Raw genomic sequence first — 26,721 nt, forward strand, 5'->3', positions numbered from 1 at the left:
CAAGAGGAGACCTTTGGAGCATTTAGAGGGAAGGCGTTCAAAAATCACTTGTGCGAGCAGTCATTTCAATTTCCGTGTGATCTGACTTCACTTTGATTACATCGTCCTCTTGTGGCGGCTGTCAGGCTTTGACACGGTAAAGGTTTAAGTCAAAAAGGATTATATCACATCAGTCTTTTATTTATTTTTTATGACATTTCTTTGTTGCAAATCTGTTGCGGCGCTTCTTCTAAAAACATTCCATAAATAGGAATATTACATAAACCGCCGCTATACAAATATAATACAGCTGAATGTGTATATTATAGAGAACGCGTCAAGGTTTACGCAGGAAAAGCTTGACATGGCCTAGTTATTACTTGTGTTGCGCAAATATCTATTATATTCAGTTTTATTTTAAGTAGGCTCATCATTAACACCCTTAGACTGTGAGTTACTTCCTGTAAAAACACTATTTTATTTAGTGATATTTACCATGAATAAGTAAACATGCACGTTTGTTGATTTCTGCAGCACATAAATCTGTGTGGAGACAGAAGCTTATTTTTTTATTTTTGAGGCCACCAGCCGTTCTGATTTGAGAAAAACAAGCAGAGGAGATTTAGAGTAACCTATATTTCATAAGGGGGGGCCGGATAATCTCCTCTTCTGAGAGGAAAGAGACACACATCCAGCACCATAAAACCATCATATCAGAAACCAAACTCACACTCTCCCTTAAGTCAGTACTGCATCTTTGCTCCATGTAGTGTCATACCAAAGCTAATATTTATTCTACGTTGACTGTAGGCAGCTCACCCGTTCGTGTGGTTAAATGTAATCAAAAGTGATGAAATATACAAAAGTATAATAAACATCACGAAAAGTCAGATGATTGTGTACACATGATATACACGTCATGATATAAGTCTGTCGGTGCTTGGAAATGATGTCGATCATAACCCTTCATCCTATTGAGAATAGTTATGGATCTGTTATGGTGTGTGTGTGTGTGTGTGTGTGTGTGTGTGTGTGTGTGTGTGTCATTAGAATGACTGCCGCATTACAAATGTATACTGAGCATATTAATGAGAGCACAGCGCTGCGCGTAAAATCAGCAGTGAGTGGAGGTGAACTGTGTGACGCTGATTGAAAGCAGATGTGTGGGCGCGCGCGCGCGCGTGTGTGTGTGTGTGTCTCGGGGCTCCGTTCCTATGTTTGATGTCACAGGATGAAAAGAGTTCACAAATAACACGATTTTAGACTCATCAGAGGCAACAGAAATAGACCCAGATCCCCCACCGCCACGTCTCCTCCTCCTCGTTCTTTCGGGCTTAATTCCTCTGATGATGACATTTGCTTTTGCAGGTACAGCAGGTTATTCTCGGCACACGTGGAGGAGGGAGGGGCTGAGGGGGGGGGGGGGGGGGGGCTGTCTACATGAATCATCCCTGAGCAAAGAGACATGTTGTGCTGGATCTGACCCAGAAAGAGAAAAAAGGTGAAACATTTCCCCTTCATGAGCTCACTCTGCAGAAACTTCCAACTACGAACTCTCGCGGTGCTTTGCGTGTTCGCGCTCCATCTTTCTTCAGGACAGAGGAAAGAAAAAAAAAGAAGCGGACTCGCATCACGGGCTCAGCTGACGCGGCGCACGGAGATCACGGCCACTCCGACCAGAGGTGAGACGTGTCGTTTTCTTCACGTTACGAACTATAATTGTAGGAAGCGACGCGCCGCGTCTCCGCTCGGCGGTAACGACGCCGCTTCTCAGCTGGACGCGCTGCGTTGGACACGGACACACACGCACGCACACACGCACACACACACGCCGCCGTGGTCCCGCTGATAGCGCGTCTGTTGATACAATACATTGATATTGTTTTTGTCCCCTCGCTGCTCTGCGTTGTCTCCAATGTGGCCTGCGAGGGCTTCTCGCGGCGCGTCGCAAGGGACCCGTGGAGCTGCGCGCCCGACGGGAACAGCCCCGTTCCGGGGCGCTGCTCCCCCGTCAAAGGCGACATTGTGTCCGGTCCGGAGGCTGCTGCTGCGGACAGGACGGTGTGATTTACTCCCCGTCCCTCCCCCTATAACCCCTCCCTGCCCCCTGCTCCCCCCGCGGCGGTCGGGTCAGCAGAGCGGGCTGCGGGTTAGACAGCAGCCCGCTGATGTGCACTACGGCGCGGAGGCTTGTTGACTTGTTGACGCGATGCTGCGTAAAAGTCCCCAAATATATGAACGAAAATAAAAGTCGTGGAAGTGTAGCGATCTATTGTTTCAAACTATGAGGCAGACGGGTGGAGGGAGTAGACGGGTGGAGGAAACAGGCGGGTGGGTGAGGGGTCAGCTGCATTTAAACGCGTCCTCGTTAAAGGTGCTTTCAGCAAAACGGAATATCGCAAGTGTTTGATGTGCAAACGTGGCCTCGGTATTATAATGATAATATATTATTCATATTACTGCTATAGATCATCAAATGTCTGTATTTGAATTTCAATCAATGCATCACAGTCTTTAAAACCCTCATTTATCTTGCAAAGTGTTGCTGTCCTATTGAAGTCGAGTAAAATTACTACAATAATGTAGATTTGATTTTACATTCTCTTTTTCCTGCTGTTATCGGGATTCAATTTCCACATCCCACCGCAGACAGAACCTCTTGAATGTGTCCTCCACCCTGCTACGCCTGATTTAATATACTTTTATGGGGCAGCCGTTGCCTCCCCGGCGTGCAGAGAGGAAGAGGAGTGTAGCCGGCCGCCTCTGGAGAGGCTGATGATGATTTTCCGAGTCAATGGTCCCCTCTCAGCTCCAGGAAAGAAGAAATAATGCGATGACTGCTGCAGGAGAGCTACACAGAAGAGTGTCGGAGCACCGGAGATTAAAAAAAAAAATGGGGGGGAAATTAGGAAACATGCATCACGATGGAGATGTAAGGCCATCTCTCTCTATGAAGAGAGATGGCCTTACCATGTCTTTCCACACATGGAACATATCTCCTTGGTGAGGCGTGTAAACTGGCTGCAATTGGCCCTCTTTCTTTCAAAGGCTGCTAAACATTGAGGCTTTTCTTATACTTCAGGGGTGTTCGGTGTTTAGAAGGTGCCGATGCTGTAGCATAATGCACAGGAAGCCCAGATATGGGTACAGCAGGATACTTGTCCAATGCAAAAGTTATTACTCTGCGGTATGCGGAGCCTCGGGCGTGCACACATTTGACGACTTCTTGTGATTTTTCCTGCAGGGAGTTAAGTCAACGCAGAGGGCCGAGGGAGAAATGCACTAAAAGAAACTGAAGCCAATAAACGGTCAGACTTGATCTTACTGCTCTATTGTGAAAGAAAACCAAGCTCATATACAATCTTTTTTTTTAGTGTTAAAAATCTGAGAAGCACATGGAATTTGATTTAGCATCGCTTAAAGGGTATATCAGTTTCCTATTCTGCTTAACGTGTTCCTTGGTTTGTCATTTTATGTGTATTTGATCTCTCCATTTAAAAGGAGTGACGTCCGCTCTAGAGTGTTTTTGTTGTTGAAATGCTAGCGAGTGATGAAACAAGGAACCAGATGTGCGAGAAGCGCTGAGCGTGTAACGGTGGTTTTCTCTGTGTCTCTGTCTGCAGGCTGCAGAGGTGCGACCTTATTTACGGCTGGTCAGTTGCGCTCGCGAGGAGCACATTCCTGCGGCACGGCGGCATCACGATGAGCCCACCAGCCTCTGCTGTAGTTCCAGTTCTTCTACCTGTTTATCGCCGTGGGGAGAGATAGCTCATGGACCTGGATTCTGTTGCCATGGTGACCTTGTAGCAACGCGCCCTATGACTCCAATCTGTTGCGCCGTTGATCAAATTAAAAAAGACCCAGGTAAGTGTTCCAATCTGCTGCCGTGGTGATGCTGTAGAGACTTTTCCAGTCAGCCAGTTGCTATGGTGTTTCTGTAGCGAGCAGCAGTCACTATGGGAACGTCCAGGATGTTCCGTATTTTCGTGGTCCTGGGCTCGGCCTTCATGATCCTCCTCATCATCATCTACTGGGACGACGTCGGCGCCTCCCGCCTGTACTTGCACACCCCCGTCTCGCCGGGCCCCAAAATCCCGCACCCCGCCCCTCCTCGCCCTCAGCGGCCCCAAACCTCCCGGACGCCGTCCTTCCTGTCCGACATCGACGCTTTCGTCAACCAGTTCCTGGAGCCGGGAACCGGCGAGCCCACGGACCCCGCCCCCGCCGACACAGGCAACCAATCGGAGAAAGCTGAGGAGCGGTACGTCCCGCGGCGGGAGTGGAAGATCCACCTCACTCCACTGGCAGCCGAGCTGCGGGAGAGACAGGTCAGCATCATTTTGCTTCAGTCGTACTGGTGGCGCTTAATGTTTCTTCAGGAAAGAAAGAAAAAGAAAGAAAAGCGCAAGTATAAATAACAGGGTTCATTATTAATATTGAAGTCTGCCGGGGAGCGAGCTGCATGCTGGCTCACATCATTTGGAACTAAACTGAAATGTTGTTTCCTATATTGATGACAGTGCAATTCTGGTTTTGGTGCCATAAGTATTAAACAATGTCATGCCGTATACTTTTAGATGGATGAACTTGTTTTTAACTGCATATGTATACGTAAGCTAAATTCTCCACTTCCAAATGTCTTTAAACGCGAGCAGACTTGCAGAAACCTGCAAGGAGCTTTAGAAGACGAGTGGCCAGGGTCTGTACACGGAAGAGTGAAGGCTTCTGGGCTTCGGTGTCTCCTTCACGTTCCCTTACTGTGAAGCGCTAACGGTGAGCGTGTCCGTGCCGTAGGAGCAGCGGCGGCGGTTACTCCAGGAGATGTGCGCTAATGACAGCCTGGTGTTTCCTGGCAAAAACCGCTCCTTCGACGACATTCCCAACAGGGAGCTGGATCACCTGATCGTGGACGACAGGCATGGCGTCATCTACTGCTACGTCCCCAAGGTAGGCCAACCCGCCCAAACCTACACGCTGGTGATGCACTATTCAGAGTACTGACTGGACAGCACCACCCTCTTATCTCAGGTGGCGTGCAGCAACTGGAAGCGCATCATGATAGTCCTCAGTGAAAGCATGCTGCGGGACGGCGTCCCACAGAGGGACCCGCTGGCCGTCCCCAGGGACCTGGTCCACAACAGCAGCATGCACTTCACCTTCAACAAGTTCTGGAAACGTTACGGCAAGTTCGCCCGGCACCTGATGAAGGTCTGTTCAAACACTCTACCCCGATGTGTCCTCTGTGGTCTCTCTCCTGGTTTAAACAGCTGTGTAAATGACTTTCCATTGTGTCGGTTTAAACGAATAATGAAAATGATATGCTGTGTGTGTTGTTTTTTTTTGTCAAAGGTCAAGCTGAAGAAATACACCAAGTTCATTTTCGTGCGGGACCCCTTTGTGCGCCTCATCTCCGCCTACCGGAATAAATTCGAGCTGCGCAACGAGGACTTCTATCGGCGCTTCGCCCAGGTCATGCTGCGCCGCTACGCCAACCAGCCGACGCCTCCCGCCTCTGTGGACGAGGCGTTCGGCGTGGGCGTCCACCCCACCTTCTCCAACTTCATCCAGTACCTCCTGGACCCGCAGACGGAGAAGGAGATGCCCTTCAACGAGCACTGGCGCCAGGTGTACCGCCTCTGCCACCCGTGCCAGATTCAGTACGACTTCGTGGGCCACCTGGAGACGGCGGAGGAGGACGCCGAGCACCTCCTGCGCCAGCTGCGCGTGGACAACGTGGTGGAGTTCCCCACCTCCCACAGGAACCTCACGGCCAGCACCTGGGAGTCCGATTGGTTCGGCTCGGTGTCGGCCGAGGCTCGGAGAGAACTCTACAAGCTGTACGAGCCCGACTTCAGGCTCTTTGGCTACGACAGACCGGACTCCATCCTCAACGAGTGACCGGCATTCTACCGAACCCACCACACACACACACACACACACACACACGTTCTCCATGGTATAATGCTCCCCTTGTTCTGGGGTTTGCAGGTGTTTGCTCCGGTCTTGTGTGTGTGTGTGTGTGTCCTACACTGAGCGTGCACATCGTTGGGGACACTCGCTGTTTTTAAAGAAGCACACAGCAATGAGGTGAATCCCGGCTAACAGCCATTATCAATCGTTGTTTTCCCCTCATGAATCACAGAGATAACGATAAGCACACGGTGGGGTAGCCGGCGTACGGATCGTGCAAGCGGTGCGTGTCCCCGAGCGTGTCCTACGCTCAGTGTAGTCCTTAACCCCCCCCCCCACCCCCGTCCCAGAGAGTCGAGGCCCCTCTCCCGCCGCTGATGTCACGTGACGTGAGCCGCCGTGTGACGATCACGCAGGCTTTGTAGCAGGACGCCGAGGTGATGTCACAGAGCCGTACCCCGCGTGTTCGTGATGTCATGGAAGCCAACACATATGCAATGGACAGGGAGACGTGTGGCGACTAGGGAAAACAAGGTGTTACGAGATTAGCTTTTAGATTGTCAGTATTTCACATTGTGAATGTGCAAACGTCAAGGCGGAGGACGAAAGGGACTTTTAAGGTGAAAGAAGACGAATGATGACATCAGACATGGGAGGAATGCTTTTATACCTAACACGCAGCTTAAGCCGATCATATGTTACGCAAGACCCTTGCGGTTTCAGAGCGGAGGAGTCCATTTGGTTACATTCCCAGGAGCATTGCAGGAAAAGCGTTCGCAGCGAGCTCCATTTGACCAGCGTGAAGTCGTCCCCCCCTCCGCCCCCCCGTGTGGAAGCACAGCCTTTCCAGTGGACCTAAAGGCCGCACAGCTGGCTTTGTCTCAGCTCGCCTCTCAGGCAGAACACCTTGTTTTTTCCACATTCTTTTCATTTCATCTGCACAAAGGTGAGCTTCTGTGCGTTCACACCGGGACCCAGGGATCGTTATCTTTTAATGCTTGTTGTGTTGCCATGGCGCTGCCATCATAAGCATTTGATCGCACACGAGCTGCAGTTATTAACGGTGACCTACATCGGGTTACCCTGGAGACTGCGGCGGGGCGGTGTCACGGGCAGCACTTTCACAGGATGTTGGCGCGAGGAGCTGTGCACATCATGGGAAGCCAACACAGGTTGTTTTCTTGTTTCTTCTTCTTGTATTGGCAGTGAAGATCCATCACTCCACAAGTGAGGTTGTTGCCAGTAATTAATGGAGGTGGTCCGGATCAATCGTGGTTCCGGCGTGGATTGGGCTGCATCTTTTATATGAGAAGAGGGGGAAGGTCAGACAGTGCCTTTTGGTTGCAAAAGTTTACACAGCAAAAAAAAAAAAAAAGTATTTTTGTAGGAGGACTTTTACTTTGTGAAAGGTATATTTGATATACTGGGCCTTGTTCATCTCGTGTCGTTATTCTTTGGAAAGAATAGGAAACAGCAGAGCCCTTCGTGGGGATTCTGCCTCCGTCTGCACTCGTGTCCAGTGGTTTGCTTTCTTTGTGTGTCCTTCAACGCGGGTTCACTGTGTGGTTTGTACTGTAAGTGATTTATTCTGTGAGTCACACCTTCTGCCTTCTGGGTTATTCGTTTTGTAAAAGTACGGTGCGTTTTTGGCCCGTGAATGTCTGGGTCGGGTGTTCTGGATAGAAGGCATTCATTCGGAATCAATAAGTGGTTTTCTGCGATCGTCGTGTGGTGCGTTGGTTTTTTTCCCATGTAGATCTAAATGTTCACACAGAAAAGCAGGTAGATGCTAAGAGCAAAAACAAAGGAACAGTCATCCCACCCTCCCTCCTCACCAGTGTTTGTTTTTATATCTCTTTTGTATTTTTGTTATGCTCTTTTGTCGTGTTTTTTCGTTTCACCGGCTTCATCTGAGAACTTTTGTTCTCCGCTGTATTTTCTGTAAAAGGGCAAACAGCAACATCAGAAGATGAATCATAGTGTAAGGGAAAAGAAAACGGTTTATTCATTAGCAGAATAAAACCTGAATACGTGCTGCTTCTGAAGTGGGTGTTAATAGATCTTTATGAAGATTGGTTTGACTGATGGTGTTTTGTTTTTGTTTTTTTTGGGCAGCGATCTGCCGCTTCAACAGCACTGATGCTGTTAAACAGCTTAAATGTCTGTTGACCTACCTAAATAACTTAATTATTCATGTTTTTGTTAAACATTTATTAATATTTCATGAAGTCACAAGAGTTGTTGTCTGACAAACCTGCTCCCTCTCTCATGAATAAGGGGAAATGCAAAGTGTTTATTCAGACTCATCAGTGTAATGATGTCACCCATCATCTGCTCTTTGTACAAGAGAAATAAAGGTTTTGGGGCATGATGAATACGTATTGGTCTCTCTCAAATTCAGCCTGATATATTGACTGTATACATTTAAAATGAGATAATATTGGCACAAGGATGTCGTTTAAAGTAACCAGTTATATTATTGTCTCGGCACCAAGAAGCGGAATTGTCCCTTCGTGCAGCAAGGGACGACATGAAGGAAATGTGGAAACAGAAAACTGCAGCCGCAAAAATGTAAACAGGAAATGTGGACAATTTCATTAAAATCAGGAAACCTGCGGATGTTTATGCCTGAAATGTGAACCCCCTTTAATGTGCATAGTGTTTCACGTGCAAAACACCAAACCGCTGTCACCAGAAACCTGCAAGGATCAAAGGAAACCCGGTCAAAAGCAACGAGCACTGGGAGAAGAACCAGTTAATTACTGAAAACCACACATCTGTATTAAAACCTTCATTACGACGCATTCTGGGGGCAGTTCAGACGAGATGTGCAGCATGGGTGTGACTCTCTTACCGGGCCCCTCCACCCTGTGGAGACGGCCCCCGTCCGGGTCTATTTTCTGCCTGTCGAACTCAAACAAACATCCTCAACCACCAGACGAGAGCAAATGAAAACACATCAAACAAACTGTAAAGAAGTGTTGACTGACTGACCGGCAGGAAAACAGCATCAGAGCAACCAGATCAGCGAAGCAAAGACTTCACATAAACAGAAAGACACACTGTCCATTTAGACTTATTTTTGGAGTCATTTACTGAAAGTTGGGTTGAAATGAGAGCAAATCATCCCTCCAGTGGTTACAGTGAGGAACTGCATTCAATATGTGAGTGAAACATTGTTAATATAAACAATACACATTAGTGTTGAAACCAATTAGTGGGAGTACTACAATTGAGTATTATTAACATAGTATTATAAAATTGGAATACTGGAATGAATGCCTTTATAGTATTCATGTTAGTACCTAACTAATATGAGTGTATTAATGTCAGGTATTTGTGTCAACTTACATGAGTCTATTTACTATAATTAGCTTTATATTGCAGTTGGGCTTCCAGTTTATCTTCACTCACATGATACTACGATAAAGAGAGAGGGAGAAAAACCTTCAAGTTAAAGCAAAACATAGCTCAGTTAATAAAAAATAAATCTAAGTGCATCCGATACATATTTCAGTACGTGTAGTTCAGTTAGTATCGTGTTCTAGCACCACACATGAAACTCAACTACAGTCCGCATTGTTCTGTTACTGAGAGGTTTTCTCCCCATAATCCCCACCGAATGTTTATGAAATTAAGAAGCCCAATTTGGGATCGCAAACAGAAACTTACACATCTCTGAAAAGCATTAGTTAGGTCCAATGACCTCGTATGTCGATCCCGGTCCTCTGGTAACCCTTTTGTCCGTGGAACGAGCTGAACCTCTACTTTAATCTAAATATAGAATATAGAAACCACTTTTCATCGGATTGCATTTTGCTGCCACGTCAGTCCGCTCCCCCCTCAGTTCCCCCCCTGGGTGCCGGTGATGATGTACCCATTGAACGTGATGTAGACGTCCACGTCGTCGCTGTAGATCGCATTCTCCCTCTCCCTCTTGTACAGGCGGATCCACACCTCGTCCTTGAGCTCCAGGCGCAGCATGAGGCTCTGACTCTGCATGATGGAGCGGTCGCTGGGCTGCGCGTACACGATGGCCTGCTCGCGCTCGTTGTGCATGATGTGCAGGTACGTCTCCTTGAAGTTCCACGTGTGGATGTTGACGTTGAAGAAGTAGATCCCCGGGACCCGGCACAGGAACTTCCCGTCGAACATGTTGAAGTGGTCATCGAGATTGACGAAGACGGTGTCGAACACCAGCGCCTGGTAGGACTCCACGCTGTGCAGGGATTTGCGGCGGCCGACGGAGAAGGCGGAGTGCTGGACTTTGCAGGCGTCTCCTGGGAGTCCCGCCTGGCCCTTGGAGCCCTTCGAGCCCATGGGACCTCTGGAGCCCGGGAGGCCTTCAGGTCCAGCTTTACCTGAGGTTCCCCTGTCGCCGCGTTCACCTTTGTCACCTGCACAGAGCGATGTTGGTCACACGACCGGCATGAATAAAAAGCCACGTTATCTCCCCTGGTTTAGGTAAAACCAAGATGAACATGGACGGCCACTAAATTCCAATCAAAAAGGATCCGTTTCAGCTACTTGTACAAGTATACTCGACGAACGCCGATGGAGAAAGTACCTTTGAGGATGGTCATGTTGATGTAGGTGCGGACCTCCGGCACGTGGTTGAACCCCCGTGTGGGCGGCTGGTCTCCGCTGCCCTCTGCCGGCTCCAAGTGATCACAGCAGCGCCTGCAGCGGACAGCGTGGACGTTGGGAGGACGCACCAGGGCCACCAAGGAGCCGAGGGACAGGAGGGTGAAGACACCCAACATGGCTGTGCCTACAAGCAAAAAGGAAAACTTCAACAGTTTTTTTTTTTTTAATTCATTTCTGCTGGTGGATCTGGACCCGCTGTAAATGTCTGGCATTGTTTAGCAGCGTGATGTTAACCGCGTTTACCTTCTTGTATGTCAGCACACTGGCATTTAGCTGACACAGAACAGCTGAAGCTCGATCATATAAACGGATCACATAGTAAATATAAACACTCTTCAGTCCATCGCAGCCATAGTTTAGTACGTTTCACAGAAAGAATTGAACAGTGAATTGAGCGGGCAGCGGAGACATTTCAAATAACTGGTTGACAAATATAAGGATTTAAAACCAAAATGAATCGTCGGGGAAGTCATTCCCTGAGAGGTAGAAAGATTAAAAAAACATCCTGAGCCAGAAAAAACATCTATCCATTCAGAGAATACAGGAGTCAGTAATTGAGGTCCAAAAAAGCAGTCTGTGAAGTGAAGCAGTCTTACAACTAAATAATCCAACAGGAGGATTACTGCTCTCATACATCCTCAGAGCTGATTCTCAGGGGTCAGAACGTGCCTCAAACACTCACTAATGCGCTTATCATCCAAATCCCAGCGGCAAAGGAAATGTCAAAATGTCAAAATAGTGGGAGCTGGCACGGCTACACGGATCATCAATCACGCGGAACGCTCTCCGGCACGTATCCGTCACAGTCAGCGCAGGAGCTTTCCTCACACAGACGGCCGAGCGGAGCAGTTCTCAATGGAACGGTGACGGCTCCCTGCCAGTGTAGAGTAAGTAGAACAGTGTGTGCTGTGTGGTGTTTATACGGCACAGCTGCATCCAGACCGACCGCGGACACAAAAGACCACAAACACAAACACTCTACCTGTTCAAAAAACTCTTTTTCTGTCGCAGTTTTGCTGCGGCCGACAGGCCCCTTGTATTTTTACCGTCTCCCTCGCAGTGGAATCATGGGAGTTTAGCAAAGGGTAGTTGTGCTCTGTGAGCTACCGGTTTGTTAGGTGCATATTTTGTACAATTAAAATCGTTTTCATTTAGGCTAAAAGATGCACAACAATACAACTATTAAGGATGATATGTAAAAAGCGGGGGTGGAAAAGTAGCATGCAGGGGCCGTTTGTGAGGAGGGGCCACAAAGACAAGGCTGTGACCGGATTATTGACATTTCAATAAATATACATACAAATACACACATTTGATTGTGGGAAAAGAACGTTTCCGGCTGTTGAACAATCAATGGTTCAACAACAACTGTAACGAAGGCAGAAAAGAGACACCTCGTCCCACCAGTGAGCCACCTGAACAAAGCCCGTCCGGCTGTACGCTGGGACGAGTCCCCCACTGGCTGACTCTGACATCCCACCGGTCACTTGCTTTCTCACTGCACACGTCACTTTCTGTTCGCTGGTGCACTTTATTTTTTAATTTTGAAATATTTTTAACTTTAACTTTCAATCCTTTATTTTTAAACTAACACATAGCATTATTTTTTTATTTTATTCCTCGAGCGCTGTTGTCTGGTCGTCCATTGTCGTAATGTCTGCTGTTACGCACCAACCGCCAAGTCAAATTCCTTGTATGTCTGATATATTACGGCAATAAATGTTTCCTGATCCTTCCTGATAGAAAGATGGTTAAGTGGTGCTGCACCTCTAGACTGCCGTTTGTACATTTCACACAGGAGAACACGCTGTGTGTTATTATGTGACATTGAATGGAAATGTTACGCGATGCTGGCAGCCGGAACGGCCGCTGACTCATGGTGATCATCAGCAAAAATAGATGTTCCAACGGTCAGAACAAATGTGTTTTTGTTTAAATAAATGTCAGGGTTTCAGTTTGGGCACATTTTGACACCGTAGGACGGGGAGGCGCCCACGGAGAATGCAGGGAGAGGGAGCACAATAGTGTCCTACGCCCCGGAGAACAAGTAATGAGACACAAAGAGACAAAATGACAGTGAAGACACATAAAACAAGAGATGGACAACTAGGCGCAACTTAACGGATAGAAAGATCCAACACAAGTACAGAGGAATGAACCTCGTAGCTGCGTCGCTTGTGTTTCTTCTTCCAGGCCCCCGGGGGCCTCAGACTACAACTCATGGGGCCCTCTGCCGTCCATGCAGGGCCCTTCGCTCTCCCAGAACCCGGTTTGTGGTGCTGATGGATCCGTCCACATGTATCTCGCTGTTTGTTTAACCTTACAGTGCTTTCGATCCAAAATGTTGTTGTTGGCGCTCGTGGAGTTTATGGAGTTCACATTCATCTCGCAGTGGAAATGTGAAGCTCGTGCCAAGATTGCTGGGCTTTCCAGACTGACATGTGGGCACATTGCATGACTGGTTTTCTTGGAAATCTCCAAATGAAAAAAAAAAGCCTTAAAAAAAAGCTGGATTCTCATAACGTTACATTGAGAAAATCCGTTGTGTAAGCAGCTGTTGCCTAACTTAGTTTCCCGCTTGCTCTCTCTGATCTCTCCTGGTTCTCTAACCTCCTGGACGCACGAGTGACCCCAGCATCAAATCCACCACTTTCCCCGAAGTCACCGCACGAGAATCCACATGTTACACCAACATCCCGCGGCTTTACTAGAGGTGTTTTCTCTTTGTGCGCTCGTCCAGCCCTGCGCGCCTCCGCTGGAGAGCAAACGGACGCGCGCATCCACACTCACTCCCGTCGTCAAACGTCCCCGTCCCGCGCGCGCGCACACACACAGACACACACTCACCGGGGACATTAATCTGAAGGAACCTCACCTCGTTCACGTCTCAGCAGCCGCTTCAGTCCGCCGCAGAGTCAGAGTCCTGAGTCGGCCGCTCTCTCCCTCCCTCCTCTCTCTCTCTCCCTCCTCTCTCCCTCCCCTCCCTCTCTCCCTCCTCTCTCTCTCCCTCCTCTCTCTCTCTCCCTCCTCTCTCCCTCCCCTCCCTCTCTCCCTCCTCTCTCTCTCCCTCCTCTCTCTCTCTCTCCCTCCTCTCTCTCTCTCCCTCCTCTCTCCCTCCTCTCTCTCTCTCCCTCCTCTCTCTCTCCCTCCTCTCTCCCTCCTCTCTCTCTCTCCCTCCTCTCTCCCTCCTCTCCCTCCTCTCTCTCTCTCTCTCCCCCCGGTGCGTGTGAGATGCGCCCCGTGGATCCCTCCTCGCTCCACGCAGACTGAGGCAACAAGTGTCTGCCCACTCAGCCTGACGGACGCGTTACGGCCCGTAAAGGAGGTTTGTGGTGACCTTGAAATGACGATGGGAAACTGATGGTGCTGTTAAAGATGGTGAGTGTTGCGTTGCATCAACCGGGTGGTGCCCAGAAGCTCCAGACCACCCTCCAGGCTTTAAGGACAAAGCCTAGTAAAGTAAAATGATGGTTACCCCTCCTCCCTCCCCCCTTCTCCCCCTGGGACCGCATTTCCTCTGTGCCGAATTCCTCCATATCAGCTGCGGCCTCAAATTGCAGAGAGAGAGGGAGGGAGAGAAAGAGGGAGGGAGGGAGGGGGGCTGCAATATATATTTCCAGACCTGAAGTATGACCAATGTTCCGCTCCGGGCTTCATTTGGAGAGACGCGTGCATATGTAAGAAGGATGCACGGTGAGAGAAAGTCTGGAACAGAAACTGCATCCAAGGAAATGTGAGATATGAGAATGCGTCTCTGGGCCTCGGGGCGTGTGTGTGTGTGTTGCGTGTGTGTTGCGTGTGCGTTGCGTGTGCGTTGAAGGATGCAGTGAATCTCTCACAGAGGCACCAGAGTAATCCACGTGATCCCACATACGCTGCAGATGTAAACATCCGTCACGCCGCTTCTTAGAGGCCGAAAAGACAAAGTGTTTGATGTAGATCTCACATGATTAGAAGTGAAGATGAATTTGTTAGACTCGCTAACACGTGGCTCCATGGACGCCCTCCGTGACCCTCTATCAACGCGCTGAGGTTCTGCACCTTTTTATCTTGCTGTGGAATTTCTTAGGCCGACCGAAACAGCCAGAAACTCCCAACTGGTTTGGCTTGTGGCCAAATAGTTTAGACCAAATACACTCATTTGTTTTCTTGCTCACAAATACAAATACTGACATCTCAGCATAAAGGGTCAAAACAACAACGCAACAATACAACACGTCTCACGTGCAGAGACCCGCTGTCTTGGAGTGGAGGTCAAACACACGCCGCTATTGGTTGAGGCCGAGACGCTGGTCAAAGTTCACCGAGGTTGAACCTGACGCCGGATTCTAAGATGCTAAATGCAAATTTCGCCACCGTTACTTTTGCTCGCCTGTGAATGAGGGACGTTTGGACAGAGAGAGGCCGGCGCTTCTGCCTGCTTCCAGTCTTTGTGCTAAGCTAAGCTAACAGGAGTAATAACCCCAAATGGCGACTTGCAAACACATCCATTGTCTCCTCGCCGAAGAAGATGGCCGAGGATGCAGAGGAGGTCCGTGGTTTTGCTTACAGAAGGCCGTCCCGTCAGAGGCCAGGAGGAGGACGGATGCAGAGTTTGTGCACACGTGTAACATGAGCACAGCTGTTAAAAATTACCGCCTTTGCGTCCCCGAGGGTTGAGGTTTCACAGGCTCCTTCTGCGCTTATAGCAGCACAACATTCCTCCGTTCTCCAGCTGATACACTGTTGAGAGAAAAAAAACAAAAAACCCAGAGGCTATCTCCATGTAAACACTCGCTATCTGTTGTCTTTGGGATGTAGACGCTCTTTTCCCCGGTGGAGCTCAGGAGTCAGCTGCCCCTCTAACCCTAATCCCCCCCGACTGCCTTTCATTCGGCTGGCTCTCTGCTTTGTGGGCTCCAGCAGCATCACACAGACTTGAGACTTGAGGCCTAAAGCTGCCGAACCAAAACCTCGCCCCGATTTCTTTTCCTTAAAAAAGAAAAGTTTGCGGCTGACGTAATTATGGTTAAACTGTCTCCAGAGTTGAAAAACAGAGCTGGGTTCATGACATGGACCTTAAAACATTCTTGTGGTTCAGCTAAGGAACGACGAAGGACGGTTCAGCGTCGGACAGATCCGATGATGACTCAAACAAAATGAGTTGTTCTCCGATTACAAACATCTCAATATGATTTGCTACCGTGTGTTAATTCAACGTTCTCCATTTGGACTTTTGATGATTTATTTTGACATTGTTTTCAACACGGAATCAAGCAGTTGCAGAAAAACCGAAACAAATAGAGCGGCGGAAATTACGCTAAAGGGAATTCAGTACATTGTACGCAGACAAAGAATGAACCTAAATGAACAACTGATGAGGATCCTGCACAGATGTGCTCTCAGCAGGAGGCTTACAGGTGTGCAGCAGGCAGAGAGAGAGAGAACAAACCAGACACACGGGAGTCAGACTTTACAGAAAATAGATGAAACAAGACCCACACAAGGCTCACAAACGCAATGTTACCACTTCATTTAAACATGCTTACGATTACATTTCATGACTTCTTACGACATGATTTAGTAGGACTTCTTTTCAACATGCTGTATCTCTTTTTTATTTTAATTCTATTTTGATTTAACTTTTTTTAATATTACCAAAATCGGCGACAGCTATTCAGGTCTCAGGTCTTCAATACTTTTTAATTCTCCACGGTTACTTAAAAATCCATTTTTCAACAAACTATACTGACTTTCATTAACGTACCAAACTATGAATCTTTTAACAATATATTGAGGCACTTTTTAGGACATACTATACTGTGACTTTTTCATATTTCCTTTTTGACGGACTAAACTTTTACTGAAGATGTGTTTTTCACATACTACAAAATGTCTTTGGGATTCATTTTATTACACATAGTTTAAAATGGCTGTCACGTCTGTTTAATCAAATTCATATTCAACTTTTCTATATGAAGTACATCATGGATTCTGACCTAACGGCTTTTTGTGTTTTTTGGAAAAACCACAATAGGACATTTCATGACTTTGCGTGATAAACTACAACATGTCTTTTTGTGATGGAGTGTGCTATAACTTCTACGAGATATTACACCGTGTAGCTTATTTGAAGAGGGGGCAATGTTGTTAGACATTTTGGTATCGGACTGCTAGAAATAAAAAACAAACAGCCAAACAGCCTCGACACAAGGACGTTCCCACACAACAAAGTGACACACGGATGTGAACTCTTCTTTTGCAATAGCAGCGAGATAACTGGAGAATGTACACAACACAATGTGAGCAGACGCCCGTCCCAAACACGAAGGTTGAATTCAGTGATTCACGCCAGTAAAAGCCGCAGTTCAACGTTACGTGGCAGAAATGTCATTTAAATGTCATCCTGTTCAACGGTATAATATGTCTCAGAAAACATGGTCGTAAACAAGTTAAAGTATTGAACAGAGAAGACTTCTTATCTTATAAGTTGTAGCAAATAACATAGAGAATTAATGGAGGAAATGAAAATGAAAACCATTAAAAAATCTGTTTAAATTCTTAAAAAGTAATCAAATGGTGTTTATTGTTGATACATTTTAAATTGTTCACTTACACAGGGTTAAACAAAGTTAAGCATTTGCTATATATGTATATATCTCTGTTAAAAAGATAACAGTTGATTTTTTCACACTGCAAATTAAAAAAATGCCTTTTACTCATTTCACTTGATTGCGCTTCTTTTGGTTTAATAAGGTGTTTCACAACTTCTCTCCGCTAGTACACCAGTATTTTAAGGGTATCTGAAAAATCAAAATCCCTGTGGAGCATTTATATTATTGTTGTATTTACCCACACAAATATGGTATGTTTACAATGTGTCATGATATATTCCAGCTCTTTATTTACTTAAAACCTAACGTTAACACTACCTCAAAATAACCCGTTGTCTTGGGTTTGATTGGTGATCCATAAAGATACAAACGATTCACAAAAAGAGCTCAACCCTTTCGGCATGATTCCTCCAGCAGGGTGAACTACTGGAGAGGCCGTGAGGACAAAGACTCAGCAGCAGAAAGTGCGCTATTGATTACAAATATCTTTTGTGTGCAGTGCACTAAGGTGTCTGCGTGTTGTTTGTGTCTGCAGTGCAGTGTGTTATTTCTTGACATGGCTGAATATCACATATTCTCTGTGAGGTGAACGGATGTCGCTGGTTCCATCATAGCTAAATGTCAAACCACACTCTAATACACATTCTCACTCTCACACACACCACCGGGACCACCTGACAGGACATGTCAACACTCACAACTACACGCACACAACTCCCTCTGTCGTCTCGCACTCTTCTCTCACTTCGCACATGCCCAGCCCTCGTTCTTTACTCCACAACGACACAGGAAGCCAAAGGTTGACCCATTTCTACCAGCAGGTTTTTTTTTTGTTTGGTCTCTGCACAGATGTCACAACAGCGTGCGTCAGAAATATGAAATATACGCCATGTGTAGAGAACAGAGCAGCAAAGACCTCAATGATTTCCATAGGTCTGGAAATAGCAATCTAATAAATACATACATTCTCTATTAGTAAGTAATGCAGCAATATTTACACTGTCCAAACACATTTAAATCATGCTTTTAAAATCCCAAATCTGCCTGCAGAAATGAAGATTTTTGTTCTCTTGAAATGAAAATCTTTTTTAAACTATTATTAAGACTGATTCTAGCGTTCACTTTAAAGTGACTTTAAACTCAATGCTTTGACACACTTATGAAAAAGAAGCTTACTGACTGAAGAGTCCTACAGTTCAACAATGTATGTATATTCTACATAAGTACCGGAAAAAATAATGACCCAGCCGGCAACACAGGCTGTCCAGTACACCAAACGAGCTGGTGGATGTTTCACTGAGTAGCTGGAGGAGACCGAAGCAAAAGAAGGTGATTAAAATTGGATTTACAGTAATCGAGTGGCTTAATATAAATGCTTAATATAAAGCCAGAAGTGAATAATGTTCATTTAGCCCTTAAAGTGAATGAAATTAGTAAAACCGATCAGAAATGCTTGCTTATACGATCACATTGGAATAAACAGTCAGTCCGGCTGCCTGTGATGAGAACACATTTCATACTAAAGAAGCCGCCACGGAGGGATTATTCCAGGTGAACATTACAGGTTGTTCAGATAGATTTATTGCTGAATGTCGTCTGCAGCTCTTTGAGTGTCAGATAGCCCGTCTTGCAGGGCTCCACGGGCATGGAGGAAGACCGGCACATGGCGCCGGGCACGGGCCAGGCCGCATAGTGGCCATGAGCAGCTGCCACAGATACCTCCGCCTGTTGGCTCTTATTCGCTATGGTAGTCAGAGTGGGAGCGTTAGGAGCGGGTGGAGCACAGGGGCACGTCTGGGAAGGGAGATGGAGAATGAGACGAGCAGGGCTCGGCTCGTCGTCGGAGGCACCTTCCTCTTCCACATCAGCAAACCTTTCGTCTTCATCGCCGTCTTCGTCTTCCTTTGCGATGCCTAAGCCGGAGTCGGGGCTGTGCGGCTCCCTCGTCAAGCTCTCGTAGGTTGGACAGCCGTCGAGCGCCGGGTGGAGGGAGAGGCGGAGGTTGAGGGTGTTGCGGAAATCGTCCCGACAGGCCGGGTGAGCCGGGCCGAGGCCAGTTGGCGCCAAGCTGCCGGAGGAGCTGGATATGAAGTAGCCCACGTTGGAGAAGAAGGATGAAGAGGAGGAGGAATCGTCAACCACGCCGCTGGTGTCCGAGCCGGCGGTCCGAGGGTCGTGCCTGGAGTGAAGCAGGGCGCTGCTGGAGCTGGAGGAGGGAGAGGTGGTGGCGACCACGTCCCAGCCTTCGCATATCTCAACTGGGGAGATGCTGTCGCACGGCTGGGCTGTGAAGAACGACTCAGCAGCCGACGGAGGATTCAGCCATTCCTGATCAGAAGGAGAGAGAGAGAGAGAGAGACTTGCAGCTGAGGAAAGACACGATAGCAGCGTTTCTTGAATTTGTAGCCATTGTATCTAAATGTGGGTCATTGTTGGTTTGAATACACGACAGAGACAAAAGCCGTCCTTTCAGGTGAGGGGGGAGAAACAGGCTTTTACTTCGTATCAACCTGAACCACAGCTGCAAACTGCAAATAGGCAAGGAAGTCGGTCAACATGAGAAGGGACGTAACACCAAAACGGCTGATTTCACAATTCAACCTCGACTGGGGAAGCAAAAGCAGGCTCCTGGGATTTTGCACGTTTGATGACCTTAATGTTTTATTTAATTGCATATTTATTTAATTGCACAATACACAATACAGATTTTAGAGAATATTGTTAAAACTGGAAGCAGCTGAGGAAGAGATGTCCTCACTTTAAGACTGTGGTATGGCTCCAAAAACGCTACAATTCCCATGATGGAACTGTTAATAAATTGCCTGGTCAACTTACGACTTACACTCCCGGTGTTTGTAAAAAAATGGTACTCTACAATCCCAAAATGCGGGGCTTTCAATTGAAGTTAAGAATCTTCATAGTGGTATGAAGGTATTGCTGCTTCCACAATAACGGCAGTACTCTTTGCTGTGGTTAAACGTGTGTAGTGTAGCCGTCACTAACCAAACTCTACAAAATGAGAGCACAACTGGTCCCTGGGATCCTGAAATTACTCAAATACGGCGTTCCAGGCGTCACAACACGACGCCACAGTCTTTTGTTTCCATTTTTGTGAAATCGTCGACACTTTTGTTGTGGCTGGGAATCACAGTGAACCAAGCAGCTTTAGTCACTTTAACTTAAGATCACTAAAACACCAGAAATTAATCAATTGAATCAAAGAATGTTAAAGTCGATGAATTGTGGATGAAAAAAATTCAGCATTTGAAAAGAAATTCAAAGTAAAGGTTAATCATACTTAAATTTTGCAAGCAATGTGAGTACATCAGAGCTGTTACCCGTGTGTCACAGTGCTCTGCGTGACAAAAGTCGTAAAAATGATTTTACCTTCACATTGCCTCCGTGTACAGAGTGGAGAGTGTGGAAATATTTAGAAGGGTTTGGTACTGGCCTCCCTTTGAGGAGCCTGGAATGACAAAAGGGAGCCATTAGAAAAGACATGGCGCACATGCACACAAAGACAGACACACAAGCCAACATTATATTCACCCTCTGCTCGCACAACCCTTGTAGAGGACCAGCGTTGCGATGAAGACACTCAAGCAGACCATCCCAACACGCATCACAATGGATGACGTATCCAGAACCCCCTCTGAAACACAGAGCGGACATTACAATGTAAATCCTCACGTCTATAACTGCTATCATTACAAAACCCAAACCTTCCTTTTCTGCCCATTCGCTTCTCAAGGGGAAGAAGTTGCGTTTCAATGCTTATTAGATTACAATCACTGTGGGTTTTAGATGCAAGAAACATAGAACTTCGTTATCTGATTCATTTCTGTCGACGATGTGCTGCACGACATATGAGCAACCACAGAGGTTGTGGCACCAAACACTACATCGATAGCCTCAAGATAAAACAGAAAGCGCAACCAAAAATAGACGTATAAATGACACGTGTAATTTAAAACCATATTGAAAAAAGAGTTTGCGGACATGACATCAAAAACCAAAAGAATCCAAAAAACGAAATCCATAAAAAGCACAGATGAGATTTTCTTGCGTTCTCCTTGGTGTACAAAGCTACTCACCATCTCAATGTTAATAGAGTGACACAATTCCAGTTTCAACTACGCAAGCAATTCTGACTCCTCTGATCACTGAGGAACAAGGGCCAATGTAGGTGCATGATGTCATCAGAATAGTTTCTTTTGATGCACCACACTCTTTTTCCCCGTTTTATTTAGCATGGTAAAATCCAATGTGTGTCTTAATGAGCGGATCCGGGGGCAAACAAAACAAACCCTTGGCACCACCACATGGAGCTTAAATTCCCTCTCCTTGCACAGTAGCTGCATTCTCACAATGACACTAAAATCCAGTCGAGAGCTGATCCTGACAGGCCAACAGACCAAGCCTCCCTGTTGAAATGATCTTGATTGATAGTGTCAAATGCCCAAGATACCAAAATGGACACTCTGCCATTGTCACTATTGATTCTTAAGTCATGACGAACCGCGATCGAGGCTCGTTCTGTACTGTGGTTGGGGCGAAAGCCGTGTTCGTGGTAGATCCTCTAAGGGGGTTGAGTAACTGTAAATAATGTCGCTTCAGAATACAGCCGAAAGGTCAAGAGTGGGCTTCATCAAAAGTGGTTTCGCTTGAAGTCGGTGAGGAACATTTGAGGCTCTGAACCATCGTTCCAAGATTAATGGCATTATCTGGGGTAAAATTGGCGGAGAAAAGAAGGTGGCTGGACAACACAGACCCCTAATAGCCCGACATGGAAGCAAAGCCCATAAGTGGCTCTGTTTGTCGGTTCTTGGGGAAGACCCTGAACCACGATGGACGACTACATTTCAGATCTGGGATCAGTTTTATCCAAAAGAGTAGATGTCTATCTACTCCCTAAAATGAAAGCTGTTCGCCCGTCAGCCGTTGTTCTCTGTTGTCCTTCAAAGAACACGAGCACTCAAAATGTTCTTACCTTCATCCTGTGTTGTTGTCCCCGTGTCTGTTGCACCCAGCCAGGATGTCGTAGGACTCCAGTCGCTCCAGTGGCTGCTTGTCTGGGAAAAAACAGGTTTGACTCTCACCCGGACCTGGCAGAGCCCCTTCACTTTCCAACTGGCTACGATCAACTCTTGTTCTTGTGTGAACAAAGTGTTGGACTCCTTCAACAACAAAAAAACAACAGAATGGATTTCTGCAACATCAGTTCTGTCTGTGTTTGCCATCAGCCTCAGCTGCACTCTGTGTTTTGTGCAATTTAAGCAAATGTTTGCATGTTAACTGCACTAACTAAAAACTAAAAATCATCATGTTAGTTAGGTCATCGTGAGCATGCGAGCATGGTGACATCAGCATTGAGCTTATCACTGTGCCTAAACGCACGGGCACTTACATTCCATGACTTGTTTTTCTGTTTGATCTGAACCTGGAAGTTGAAGGATTTGAAGTAGTCTGACGGAGGACCTCCTGGGCTCCAGGATATCAGGGTCCTGTTGGGCGTGCAGCTGACATTGGGAACGCTCGGAGGATGCATTTTGACTGTGAACGCAGACGCACACCCGCGTTATTCTCTGGTATTGAATGAGACTTTATGCCAAATGTCTTTTAGAAGTTGATTTGTGAATTATTTTACAGAGGCAACTGAACTAGTCACAGCTTTCAGGAGAAGTAAAAGTCGCTGACCGTGATTGTATGGTGAATAGTTTGTGATGTTCTCCACCATCGTCCCGTTACACTCCACTCGTATGTAGGGCATCTCCTCCATAAAAGGGTTGAACTCCTGGAGGGGGGGGGGGGGGACACATAATACAATCTATTACATTAAGGATAAAAATAGCATGGGTCAGTTAGCTCTGCTGCAAGACTGTTGATTCTTCTCTTCTTTTTTTTTTTACATCTGAAAATACATTAACAACCAAACAGGAATTCAACAGGGTAAAATAAAGATGTGGTTCTCATGGTTGATATATTTGTGACTTACTTCATTTTCAAAGACAAAACTGCACCCTGACGGAGAGTTCCGGTGTTGTTTCAGTTTGCAGCTTCGACTAAGTGAGAAAATTGACAAAAATGAACACACACTGCGGCAACTTGGGGCCAACTGACCGAGCTGCCAGCATGAAGGTGAATGTGTACTTCTATCATCTCACATAATCGTTCCCTGTTTGGCTCTGATCCAGGTAATCTTCATACCAACGATCCAGCAGTCCAGTCCAGAGCCGTCCCACGTGCAGCTCACGTTGTTCACAAAGTCATTCACGCAGGAGAGTCCTTCAGGGACCGAGACAAAACAGAGACATTAGGACGCTGGCATTGGACCTGTCCTCCATGTCCCAATAAACCAGCAGCCGCGTTTCAGCATTTGGCAGAAGTGGAATGCTGAAAATTCCAGTTTGATTCAGTTATACCGTGTGAGTCTTGAGAGTCTGCTGCGGACTTTGAAAACAGAACCGCGAGGACGCACAGGGTCACCAGGACCTGCACGGCCATGGCCACAATAGAACTGTGGACACAGAAGATCAGTAGAGAATGAGCATTTGTTTGAGGACGCAAATCAATACTGTTAAAAACATTAACATGTTCATGCAGAAAAGAAAGACGGTTGTTTACATGTTGGACCCAAAAGTTTCTCCTAATCGCACCTCATTCTTCTGCTTCATAATGTCTTTATCATTTGATGCTGTTGTCCTCGCAATTCATGTAAAAGAAGCGCATTAAATTGAAACTAGGAGGTTCGGTTTGAACATGTGACCCCAAACGAGTTTCTTTATGTAGGGAAACTCGTTTCTGAAACTGCGCGGCGGTGGTAGAGTTTTGAGAGGTGAGGAAACCATACTAGTTCCACCCCGAGCTGAACGCTCATCCAGAACAAGCGGTTATGAGCGAAACTTGACTCAGATCAGCAGCAGCACCGCTGGTGCTGATCATCATTTCGAGATTTCATAAAAGCAGCATTTGTTGAAAGGTCGTGTTTTGCCGGTAACTTTATCGGTGTTACATCCATATATTATATATTATATAATGTACACGAGAAACAGAAGAAAGAAATGACATATTATTATTATAATATTATCTCAGTAAAAGCCGCTGTGAAAAGACGCTGTCAAAAAATGAAAGTACTAGAATATATTGGCAAGTTGTTAGAAATGACACAGGTTATTGGGGTGTTTTTGACAGCAACAGTAGGAAGAAAGTGGTACAGTACCTGATCAGAGGGTCCCCGAGAGACACATTGCAGTGTCCTCTGCTGGACTGACGAGTTTAAAAGACGTCCTTTTTTCTTCCTGTCCTCGTGTGTGTCTCTGGCGTGATCTCTCTCCCTCTCTCTGTCTGTCGCTCATCCCTCCTTCTCCTCTGTCGCGGCCCAGTGTCTTCTTTAAAGTGCCCAGTGACATTTTCCACTTGTAACCACACAGCCCGTCTCTGGGGCTTACAGGAAGCCTCACAACGCTGTGTGAGAGGACGGGCGGGCGGGGGGAGGGGGGGGGGGGGGGGGGAGAGGTTGCAGAGCACCTCCTCCGGCTCACCAGCAAACAGCTACCTGGACGTCGTCACGGTGATCATTCCAACAAAAACAAGAAATGAAAACCACACCACATCCTCTTTCGATCCCGTCCCAATCCCCAAAGTGAGGAGGGTTGTTCAGAGGGAAACGTCGTCCTGTCACGAAGGTTCCCGGGACTCAATTTAAACACCTTAAACACCTTAAAGTGACGATTCTGAGGACTAGAGTGGCCCAAGGATCCAGATGTGGAACCTATGGCCTCATTCAAATTACAAACACACACACCTTCAAGAGTTGTACGGCATCAAAACCGCTGCTGTTACAGCCGCAACCACTGCAAAACCCCACGTGCGCATCTCGCGTAGAGCAGTCAAATCTGCAGCCTGCTCTTCACTCAAAGGTCACCGAACATTTCACGTCTGGAGCAACGGCCCCTCGAGAGATTATCTGTAAACAAACCTCCGGTCTCAAACGTTAAATGAGAGGGGAATGACATTCATGGGGCGGCGTACGGCGCAAGTTATTTGAAAGTAGGAGGGTTTGTAAAATCAAAAAAAAAAAAAAAAATATATATATATATATAATATATATATATATATCCGCTTATCCGCCTATCCTCCGCTTATCCTGCACACAGGGTCGCGGGGGGGCTGGAGTCCATCCCAGCCAACTTTGGGCGATAGACAGGGTACATCCTGGATTGGTCGCCAGCCAATCGCAGGGCGACACAGAGACACACAACCATTCACACTCACATTCACACAACTATGGGCAATTTAGAGTCCCCAATTAACCTGATCCCCAGAGCATGTCTTTGGACTGTGGGAGGAAGCCGGAGAACCCGGAGAGAACCCACGCAGACACGGGGAGAACATGCAGACTCCACACAGAAAGGCCACTGGGCGGAATCGAACCCAGGACCTTCTTGCTGTGAGGCGACAGTGCTAACCACCACACCACCGTGGTATATTATTATGTTGCTGCAAAAAAAGTTGAATAGACCTAAAATAGTTTTATATGTGCGCACCAATTATTCTGTTTACCATAATTTGCCAATATTGATTGAATTATTGGCACATCACGTTTAAGGGGATGATTTCTTTATGTCATTTCATATCAAATATAAAGTTCTGCTCCATGTCCGGGCCCAATGACCTTCGCAAAGCCCCTAATTGTCAACAGCGTGCTTTGTTCATCATGCCGGGGCCCCGAGATGCAACAATATATTGTGGAACAAATACGTTATTTTGATGCAACTAAAGCTTTGTTGTCGGCCCAATTTAATGTAGATAACAAAGTCATGTTGCAGATGGAGAGCGAGGGTGAAACTAAGAGACGTCTATAGCAGCACCTGTAGAAGCTACGTTCAATGTTATTATCTACAAGAGCTCATCTCGGTCTTTAAGTTCAATGAAGGGCCATTGTGCAACGCTCATCCACGCTGTACACAGGCGCACAAACCACAACGCATACACTCACACAACAACTGTTGCAAAACAGCCCGGTTTGGGTGCCTGAATGGGTTTCAGGCCTGTAGTGGGCCTGGGGTTGATCGGATGCACTCACTTAGGCGTCGGCATCAGCTCGCAGCGGTGAGAGGGGAGACGAGGGAAGGGGAGGGCCGAGGCGCGCAGAGAAGGGGCGACAGGAAGCTCAGCGCACGGCTCTCGCCGGAAGGTCAGGGTCCGCCAAGCCCGAGGCAGGAAGCGGCTGAGACGGCTATTTGTGCTTGTGAGGCAACAAGAAAACAGTCTCCATCAATAGACCACAAAGACGGGGCGGTGGGGGGGCCTGTGGGTCTTTAAAAAAAAACCTGTGCAACTTTGTGCTTAGTCTATTTAACACCGTTTGAGTCATCGTGGGGAAGTCGAACGCTTTTGTGTTTTTATTTCCGGCAGGCGGGGGCCAGAGAGTGCAGAGCGCTTTGAGGCTGCACGGGTGAAGTGGTGCTCTGAGCTACATGCTAACGCTCACATGCTAACGAGCTCACGATGACGTCACAAAACACAAGTTGTCCCCACGGTAGAAGCTGATGAGGCAGAAGGCCCGTTCACACCCGGGCAACTGTTGAGT

At 47.0% G+C, this 26,721-nt stretch overlaps 3 protein-coding genes across 5 annotated transcripts; 1 reads left to right on the forward strand and 2 right to left on the reverse strand.

The window, feature by feature from the left end:
• Positions 1-1,500: 1,500 nt before the first annotated feature.
• LOC120828219 (carbohydrate sulfotransferase 12) lies at positions 1,501-8,264 on the forward strand. Of its 3 annotated transcripts, none has more exons than XM_078084693.1 (7): positions 1,501-1,661; positions 3,224-3,287; positions 3,603-3,843; positions 3,921-4,307; positions 4,774-4,926; positions 5,008-5,187; positions 5,329-8,264. In XM_078084693.1, the coding sequence occupies exons 4-7, from the start codon at positions 3,936-3,938 to the stop codon at positions 5,875-5,877; spliced, it is 1,254 nt and encodes a 417-aa protein (XP_077940819.1). In that variant the 5' UTR covers positions 1,501-1,661; positions 3,224-3,287; positions 3,603-3,843; positions 3,921-3,935; the 3' UTR covers positions 5,878-8,264. The 3 variants fall into 3 exon arrangements, with proteins under 3 accessions (XP_077940819.1, XP_077940821.1, XP_077940820.1); XM_078084694.1 differs by having other exon boundaries at positions 1,552-1,668; XM_078084695.1 differs by lacking the exon at positions 3,224-3,287 and having other exon boundaries at positions 1,549-1,661.
• Positions 8,265-8,965: 701 nt separating this feature from the next.
• c1qtnf6a (C1q and TNF related 6a) lies at positions 8,966-13,744 on the reverse strand. The gene is made up of 3 exons (XM_040191671.2): positions 13,412-13,744; positions 10,457-10,660; positions 8,966-10,286 (listed from the first exon to the last, which is right to left on the reverse strand). Exons 2-3 carry the CDS (start codon positions 10,650-10,652, stop codon positions 9,733-9,735), a joined length of 750 nt encoding a protein of 249 aa, XP_040047605.2. The 5' UTR covers positions 10,653-10,660; positions 13,412-13,744; the 3' UTR covers positions 8,966-9,732.
• Positions 13,745-16,410: 2,666 nt separating this feature from the next.
• il2rb (interleukin 2 receptor, beta) lies at positions 16,411-24,864 on the reverse strand. The gene is made up of 10 exons (XM_040191635.2): positions 24,349-24,864; positions 23,552-23,646; positions 23,294-23,414; positions 23,125-23,191; positions 22,827-22,923; positions 22,537-22,682; positions 22,120-22,306; positions 20,679-20,781; positions 20,517-20,595; positions 16,411-19,457 (listed from the first exon to the last, which is right to left on the reverse strand). Exons 2-10 carry the CDS (start codon positions 23,631-23,633, stop codon positions 18,699-18,701), a joined length of 1,641 nt encoding a protein of 546 aa, XP_040047569.2. The 5' UTR covers positions 23,634-23,646; positions 24,349-24,864; the 3' UTR covers positions 16,411-18,698.
• Positions 24,865-26,721: the final 1,857 nt, after the last annotated feature.

Source organism: Gasterosteus aculeatus, chromosome 11 (assembly GCF_964276395.1).
Source record: "Gasterosteus aculeatus chromosome 11, fGasAcu3.hap1.1, whole genome shotgun sequence".
Lineage (NCBI taxonomy): Eukaryota > Metazoa > Chordata > Actinopteri > Perciformes > Gasterosteidae > Gasterosteus > Gasterosteus aculeatus.